Source organism: Echinops telfairi, unplaced genomic scaffold (assembly GCF_000313985.2).
Source record: "Echinops telfairi isolate 266 unplaced genomic scaffold, ASM31398v2 ScPeMD7_655;HRSCAF=1070, whole genome shotgun sequence".
Lineage (NCBI taxonomy): Eukaryota > Metazoa > Chordata > Mammalia > Afrosoricida > Tenrecidae > Echinops > Echinops telfairi.
Genome location: NW_022104553.1, coordinates 34156770 through 34165254, shown reverse-complemented (window position 1 = coordinate 34165254; position 8485 = coordinate 34156770). Strand labels below are relative to the sequence as shown.

The 8485-nt window shown below is 58.9% G+C and overlaps 1 protein-coding gene across 1 annotated transcript in view; it reads right to left on the bottom strand.

Moving 5' to 3' along the window:
* WDR62 (WD repeat domain 62) overlaps positions 1–8485 on the bottom strand; it is a 42578-nt gene that overhangs the window by 4287 nt on the left and 29806 nt on the right. Inside the window, exons 14-22 of the mRNA XM_045292717.1 lie at positions 8361–8428; positions 8159–8280; positions 7529–7604; positions 6242–6353; positions 6094–6157; positions 5531–5650; positions 4432–4565; positions 3000–3052; positions 671–889 (exon numbers count right to left, since the gene is read on the bottom strand). Coding sequence (XP_045148652.1) covers positions 671–889; positions 3000–3052; positions 4432–4565; positions 5531–5650; positions 6094–6157; positions 6242–6353; positions 7529–7604; positions 8159–8280; positions 8361–8428 — 968 coding nt within the window. The remainder of the gene's footprint in view (positions 1–670; positions 890–2999; positions 3053–4431; positions 4566–5530; positions 5651–6093; positions 6158–6241; positions 6354–7528; positions 7605–8158; positions 8281–8360; positions 8429–8485) is intronic.

Genomic DNA, 8485 nt, shown 5'->3' with positions numbered 1-8485 from the left:
CCCCCCCCCAGTTCCCACCCTGAGTTACAAATTAGCAGTAAGTGTGGCTCCCAAACTGGGATTAAGAGGCCCACCCTGCGAGCACTCCTGCAGCGTTCTTGGACAGCCAGAGGAGCCCATGGCGAAAGAGCATGCCCAGAATGCTGTTAGCTTGGGTGGAGGGGGCTCCTACTGGCAGGGGCACAGGGGAGAATCTTTTGTAAGCGTAGACATAGGTATTTAAGTGCATACTTACACTTAAGATTTGTGTTCATTACTGTGTTTTATACAGAAAAATTTTTTTAATTGTATAACAGAATGAAAAAAAGAACTTGGTTTGGCAAATCGTACTGTAAGAGCTAACGGTGCTTGGCATCACTAAGGACCCAGGCCCTGGACGGCCATCCAAGTTCTACACGGCAGAGCGCGCTGGGATGACCCAGCAAGGCAAGCAAGCTTCTTGTGACAGGTCACACAGCCACCAAGGGTTGGACCAGGGCTCCAACTCCTGCTCTAGGGTCCAGGCTATCTACTACCAACGGACTCCCAGGCTTTCCCAAAGCTCCCTGCCTGTCCTGCTGGGCTCCTGCCCCCCCCCCCCATTGCCTGTAGTCCTCTCTGCACCCCACACTGAGCCTCCAGTCCTGGGTGGGCAGTGTGCAGGGCTGCAGGCCAGGTCATCTGCCTGTACCTCGTCCAGCAGGCCGGCCAGGTTCTGTGGCTCCACTGTATCCAGGACGGAGTCCCCCAAGGTCTCCGGCTTCATGGGGGTGAAGTAGCAGTCCAGGTCCCGGGCGTCCAGGATAGTCTTGAGGGGCTCCTGGTCAGCCCGCTCGGCCCAGCGGCCGTGGGGCTGGTAGCTGCGCTTGGTATGGAAGGTTGAGCTATCGGCCACGTCGTCGTCTCCTAGCTGAGGGAGACTGGGCGGTCAGGCAGCCAGCCAAGCCCTCATCAACTCCAGCAGGGCCAGGGCCCGGGCTCAGGCCTCATTCAGTCGGTGGGCTTTACAGGCCCTTGACAAACAGCTCCCAGAAGTCTCGCTCCAGCCCAGATCTGGCCCTGCAGCCTCAGCCCAGCACAGACATAGCTCCTCTCTCGGCAGGGCCTGGAGCAGCTCGTTCAGTGTTAACATGTCCCCGAAAGGATGTCTGCTCTTCTGCCCCCTCCCCAGCTATCCCTTCCAGTTATGCAAACTCCAAACTCAGGATCGTCTTCCATCTCTCTCTCTCCCCCACCGTCTCTTGTACTTGTCACTGCATTTCGACAGCATGTTGTCAGCCCTGGCTTTTCCATAGACCTCCGGGGCGGGGCAGCCACTCCTCTGCTGTCTTCTACCCACTCCTGCCTGGCCCTGCCTCCCACCCTGCCTGCTGCTGCAGACAGTGATCAGTGCTCATGGCTGGGGAGCACACCCGCCTCCCTTCGAGCCATGTGCTAATTCCTAGCTGGGGGATCAGGGCAAAGTACTTCTCTCTCTAGGCCTCAGTTGCCTGATCTATAAAATGGGGGTCAGAGAAGCCCCTCCACCTCAACAGGGGGTTAAACCCAAACCCACTGCCATCGGGCCCACTCGAGTCGGAGCACCCCTCTAAGGCAGAGTAGAACCAGTCCTTAGGGGAGCGGCTGGAGTCTTCCTTCTCCTGCGGAAAGGCTGGTGAGTTCCACCTGCTGACCTTGGGCTTAGCATCTCCATGGCCACCCACTTGCCACCAGGGGTCAGTGGAGCTGGTTGTTGCTAGGTGCCATCGAGTCATAGCGACCGTCCTCACAACTGCTCCTATGTCTGAGCCCAGTGTGCCCGCCACTGTATCCGTCCATCTGTCCGTGGGCCTTCCTCTTTCCCACTGCCCCTCTACTTCAGAGTTAGCAAGAGTAAACAAGGAGCTGCCTGTAGCGGGCCTCAGACACAGCCTGTGGGGTGAGGGCCGCTCTCCTCACTGAAGCCAGCTGCACTTGCGAGGCACACTGCATGGGAGGTGGGGGCCCGAGGGTGCACTCCCAGCCCTACCCTGGGCTGCAGGGGACGGCACATCTGGGTGCCCCTCCTTGAGGAGCTAACATTGAAATGCTAACTTGAACTAGGAGTGTGAGTGCAGACGAGTGGGGTAGGCAGAGGGGGCAGCATCATGGTGACCTTCCACCCAAGGCTTCTCCTGCACGGGAAGCAGGGGCAGTGGGGTGGTCTTTTCCAAGGGACGAGGTCTGACATGGTTCTGGAAACAGACCCTGCTGCCGGCCTCTCACCCACGGGCCCTTGGTCTGCCATGCCCATCGTCACTATCAGGCCACCATGGAGCCACCTCGGCCTCTTTCCCTTACAGGGCCACGGTCTGAGGTCCAACTACCACACTTCCCCGAGGTTCAGCTGCCACTGCCACCTTTCCTGCCTGCATTACCACACAGCCAGCCTCCCTGCCCCCACTTTGTCCCTTGTGGGCAGCAGCCTCAGGGGGCTGCTAACCCTGGGGCAGATCCTCACTCACCCCCACGGAGGTCCCTCGGCTTCCTGCTCTTCCTGGAACATGCTAACAACACTCAGCCTCGGAGGCCCTGCGCTCGCCCGGAGGCTGCTTGGTCGGCCTGGACCGTTCTTGCCCAGGTCTGCAGGCCTCACTTGCTTGGGCACTCGGCTCAAAGATCTTCCCAGGAGCCGTTTCCTATTCCTCATTGAGTGCTTTCTTGCCTACCTCCCCCTCCGCACCACCCCCTACTTACTCCCATCCCACCATAATGCTTGTCAGCTCTCAGTGTACTGAGGGGTGTGCTCACTAAAGGCTGGGGTGTCCACCTTCCTCACTAGCACGTGAACCCGAAGACGGGCAGAGCTATCTTTCTGCCTAGCTGCCTGCTGCTTCCTCCAGAGGCTACAAGGGCTGGCTTAGACAATATGCGTGTGGAGAATGACAGGCTGGAGGCTGGGGGGGGGGGAAGCCCAGAGGCAGGGGGCCCCAGGGAGAGCATTAGGGTAGGCATCCCCACACGGCCAGCCCCTGGGTGTCCCACACTCCTAGCAGACTCACCAGCCGCTTGGCCCACAGGGGCAGCTTGCCATTGGTCAGCAGGCACCGAGGATCTGGGGAGACACACAGAGTCCATGCAAAGGGAACCAACACCCCAACAGGCACCAGGCAGTTCTTCCGAGCGGCAACGCCGGACTTGCCCAAGGCCTGCAGAGATGCCTGCCTCAATCACGGCATCCAATGCTTTACTATAGGACTGGCCACAATTAAAATTAAAATGCTCAGTAACACCAGATGTCAGCAAAGGTGTGCGGGAGCAGAGAGGCTACTGGGCTAGGGCCGTCCCTGGATTTGGGGAGCTAGGTGGGTTCTCTTCTAGAAGATGCCCGGACCCCCTGGCCCAGCCATTCTCCTCAGCCTCTATCCTAGAGAAATCCCCCCACCCGTTCCCCCACCCCCTGGAGGGGAGGAGGGGCAGAGACGGCATAGCACCGCCTGAGTCCCAACAGTGGGAAAGGGGGGGGGGGGCACCCAACAAGAAATGGCTTAAATAAATAAATGACTCCACTGTGTTCCTGGGTAAAAGATGCCTCTGCTTTACACCCACTGGAAAGGAGAGGACTTGGGGCAGGAAACGAAGATGTGTTCTAGCCTGGCCTCCTGTGCTCCCTGGTTGGCAGAGTTGACTGCTCATCCCAGAGCTTCCAGTGCGAGTCACTGTCCCCATCTCACCCAGCTGAGCTGTCTTGGCAGCAGGACACAAAGGAAGCCGCCAAGGCAAAGTGTCCTCTTGAAGAGAGGTTCTCAGAAGAGAGTGTCCCTCCTCCACCACGCTCTGGACACCTGGCGCCTCGAGGGGCTGGCCGGGGTTGACTCCCCCTTTGCCTGAACAACAGAATCTGCGCGGTCCTCTTGTGTTCTGCACCTTGCTCTCCGGGGACACTCCCTCAGGCCTCCTCCCTCCGTTTGGGCCAGGCAGCTCGAGAGAAGTGGACTAAAGCCTCTTCCTTCAGGGGCGGCCTGAATCAGGCCTGGCCAGAGCGACTGGTTCAGGAATGGGCGCACAGCTCCCCCAGGAGCATGGGTCAGCACCCCAGCACGTTGCTAAGCCACTCAGAAAGAGGCATTCCCTTTTCCATGGCATCTCATAGACCTGGAGCTGGGGGAACGGGCTTTCTGGGGCCCAGTAAAGGGAGGGTCTGACTGAGAAAGGAGCTGAAGTACAGAAAAGCAGAACCGAGAGCAATGGGGGAAACCATACTGCCTCTCCTGGATCCAGCCATGCCTGAAGTCCGTCCTTTCAAACTTCAGTTGCATCAACCAATAAAGTCTGGTTCCAGCGTAAGCTTAGAGTCTGATGACTATTACACTGAAGAGTCCTGACTGCTAAGATTATTGAACTTCAATAGATGCCAGGCCCAGAATGCAGAACAGTGGGCAAACTCCAGCGGAGTTTTCCTCAGTGGAAGCCCTGGGTGGACCCCCTTCCCACCTGGATACAAGCTCTCTTTCGACGGTGTCTTCAGCAACTCCTCGGCTTCATATTCCTCCTCCAGATCATCCTCAGGTGGCTCCCCAGGGCTCAGGGAATGGACCTCGCTGGGCATGGAGGTGTATATCTCCTGCCTGAAGCCAAGTCGGAGGGGATGGGAAGAAGATAGTCAGAGGAGACATGGAGGCAGAGGTGGGCTATGGGAGGAGTGGGGGCTGAGTCCTGTACTGAAACACATTCTTGGCTTCTGTTCAAGAAGGTGCTGGAAAGTCTCCCCGCCACAGCCCCATCGGTGCAGGAGATGCGGCAGAGGCCGGGCTCCTCTCTAGGAGGCACAGCAAGGGGACAAAGTACAGCAGAGCAGGGCATGGCTCGGGGCTTCTGGGTTCTCGTCCCCAAAGGAGGTGGCAATGTGCCCCGTGGGGGTGTAGGACACTACGACATGCTTATCATGGGGTGGGGATGGGAGCTCCGGCCCTGCCTGGAGTCGCAGGGGTGTCCCACTCCCTTGGTATCTTCGGGTGTGAGACCCACAATACCACCACAGGTACACCGAGTGGCAGGCTGGGCGCCGGGGGGAGGGGACAGCGAGGGACAGATCCAAAGGTGAGCGAGAAAGAAAACAACCTAAACCCTCCCACACACAAAGCCTCTCAAACCCGGTGTCCAGACTGAAACCAGAACTTGAGCTCCAGCCACAGGAAACTGGATTTGTGACGGGTTGACTTTCAGCATTGCTTTTAGTTTGTTTAGGAGACTTAAGGAAAGCCTTTCATGTAAAGAGTAAAAATGTAGAAACCAAGAAATCTCCCGTGTGAAAGAGTGCACCTCTGTGGGGCTCAGGAGGCCCTCTGACCTCGTGGTTTCATAGCCCCCCAGAACTCCAACCCCAACCCCCAAAGTTCGCTCAGAGGCTCTCCAGGCCCTTGACGTTCAGAGTGCAAACCCCCATCCCGTGTATAGTCTAAGTCTGTGCCTGGCCCCTCCTCCCCACGGCCACCAGTCGGTCAGCTCGGGCCCAGGGCTCTCTCGCTCCGCTGTCCCCTCACACTCTTGGTACATGGTCAGATGGAGGCGGGGGTGGGGGCCCTGCCAGGACCTGGGGGCGCTGCTCCACTTGCGGTCCTTCCCACTCTGCTGCTCGTGGCGGTCTATCTCCAGCAGGTGCTGCTTCATGCAGTTGGTGATCTCTGCGCCCAGGTGCCAGATGAACACGCAGCTGTGGCCCAAAGAGGTGCAGAAGAGCGAGGGGCATGGTGGACATGGGTCGCCAAGGGCACACCTCACTCCTTGCCCACGGGTGCACTCCCTCCTCCGACTCGGTGTGGGGACAATAGACGGTGCTATGCTGCACCCCGGGTCTGGGGCCTGGGCCCCCCCTCCACAAACCAGGGCCTGTTCTGGAGGCCACAAGACCCAAGGGGGGACTGTTGGAAAGGCCGGGGCACACTGGAGGGAGGGGGATTTGCTGGTCACCTCCTGCTCCGACTCCCGCCACACCCTTTTCACAGGAGGCGCAAACGAAGGCTGCCTGAGAGGGGACATGACCCGGTCCCGCCCTTGAGTGCAGCTTCCCAAGGCGGGAGAGGCCTGGAAAGTTCTCTGCCCAGTGCCACCCGTTCTCCGTCCTCTGCCAGCGGCGACCCCGCAGGCTTGGCTCACCTGTCGCCGGACGCTGTGATGAGATGGCGACAGTCGTAGGTGAACTTCATGCCGGTGACGATTTCTGCAAGGAGAGTTGGAAGCTGCCTGAGTCCGGAGGCAGTGGCACAGGGTGGGAAGGGCCCAGGCCCGGCAGAGGTCCACCCACCTGAGTGGCCAAACATCTTGGCAACGCACTCGCCGGAGTAAAAGTCAATCACGGAGATGCTTTTGTCAGAGCAGCTGGTGGCCAGGAAGGTGCCTGAAGGGTCCACATGGACCTGTCGGGAAGAAGCCCCATGTGACCTCCCTGGTGCTGGTGGCCTGGCATGGAAGGGACCCGACACCCACCTTCCCCAGGCCACAGCGACTCCAGCCCAGCCCTGCACTCAGCACTGTGCGTGCCTCAACGTCGTGCTGCCCCAGAAGCACCTTGGGAAGAGACGGGCTTTATCTGCACATTATTTGAACAGCTGATGAAACAGGCCGTCCAGCCCAAGACCTGGAGACTGAACTCGTAACCCCCCGAGTTCTGGGGCCCCGAGCCCTCCCCACCTTGTCTGGGGTCACACCAGATGGCGAGTGGTTGGAAAGGGGGTCTTTTTCCTGTTAGCCCTCTCCAATCCTCCCCACAATACCCCACTGCCAAACTGCAACCACAGACATCTCCCTGACTGAGGGAGGGCTTCATAAGTAAAGGTCCTCCTGGCCTGCACCCAAGCCACCTTGCTCGGACAGCCTGAGAGGTGCTGGCCAGTGTGTGTGCCTTTCAGGGCTGTGATCGTTTTTTTTGTGCCAACATGACTCCCATAGGAACATGTGGGCGGAGTTTAGCATGTCAATCAGGGCTACCAAGATACATGGCTCTCCTCTTTCTCAGTGGTGATTAGAGCAGCACACTGCTGCCTGAGTTCGCTGCTCTGCGCTACCTGTGGGCCCAGCCAACCCATGGATCCTGGCAGATCCTGTCGCCTTGCTGTGCGTCCCTACACCCCTCCGCTGGCCTCTGCTACGCCTCAACATCTCATCTTCCTGCCGTGGCTGCCCCACCTTGTTACGTCTGCCGCCTGCAGGCCGACTCCACACCACCCACCAGTCACTTTGCTGTCTGCTTCCTTGACCTTGGACCAGCGGCCCAGCGTGCGTGCGTTGGAAGGGCCCTCAGTATATTAACTATCCCACGAGTTGGACTGAGCCCTCTGTACTGCTGTGTGGACTAATTAGCTGTGGACTAATTAGCTGTTGTCTTCTTTTTCGCTGTATAAACTTATCCTCTTATATATATAAAATCATAAGTACCCTGGTTTTGTTTTTCTTGAGAACCCTGTCTAACATAAGGGCCAAGTGGCCCAGGAGCTCGGTGCCAAGGACCAAGGTTTGGGGTAGCCAGCAGACCGGGTCGGGGCTTGGTGTGGTGGTATCTGTGGGGGGGTTTACCCGGGGCTCGGCTCCTCACCTTCAACAGCGACCCCTCATCCCCCTGGGAGCCCTTGTAGCATTTCTTCTGCTTCCCGTTAACAGTGTTGTAGACTCTGTGGAGGGGAGTGCATCGTGTGGCCTATGGGGTCCTGACCCACTGCCCTCTCCTCCCCTGGAAGCTCTGGATATGTTGGTCCCCCAAGCCTGGAATGTAACACTGCCTCAGGCCGGAAGGCCCTCACGTTGGACACTTGTCTTGCCCACACCCTGCGAACGTGCTGCCTGGAACCCAACAGGAATGAGAGAAACCGTGCCCAGCTTCCCAGTCTCAGCTCACAGGGCTGTTCCTCCAGAAAGGGCACTTGATCCATGTGGGATCAGCTGCCTCCACAGGACCCCCTAATTCTGAGCTTTCCCCACCCTCGCCTGGCTATCTGCTGACCAGATTCACACCCAGGAAAGGCAGGTGGACTGACTGCACACCTGCACCTCTCAGTCACCTCACACAGGTGCCCATGGGAGTGGGGAGTCCTCTGCCGACCTGGAACCCTAGAAAGCCGAACTCCTAGGCGACACTCACTGGGCCCCTCCACCCGCTGGTCGAGAGGACAGATCAGGGGAGGTGGCACCTGCCCACAGAGCAGCCTGGGCCAGGGCACTTCCTCACCTCACATTACGGTCCTGGCAGGCCACGGCCACGTACTTCTGGGTGATGTCAATGTCCATGTCATACAAAGTGGTCTTCTCGGCTACGTGGTGGGTGCGGACAAAGTGGAGTCCGTCCGAGGCCTGATGGGGCAGGTGGGGGCTTCAGAGGGCACCCCTGACAGGCCCCCACCTCGGCTCTCAAGCCAGCTGTTCCATCTTACCTGCTGGGCGCTGCGGAAGTAGATGCTCTTGTCTGCCCCGCAGCTGATCATCTGGATGTCCCTGTGGCCTGAGGGAGGAGGAGCACGGGCTGGGGCAGTGGGGCCACTGCAAGGACAACCCCCCA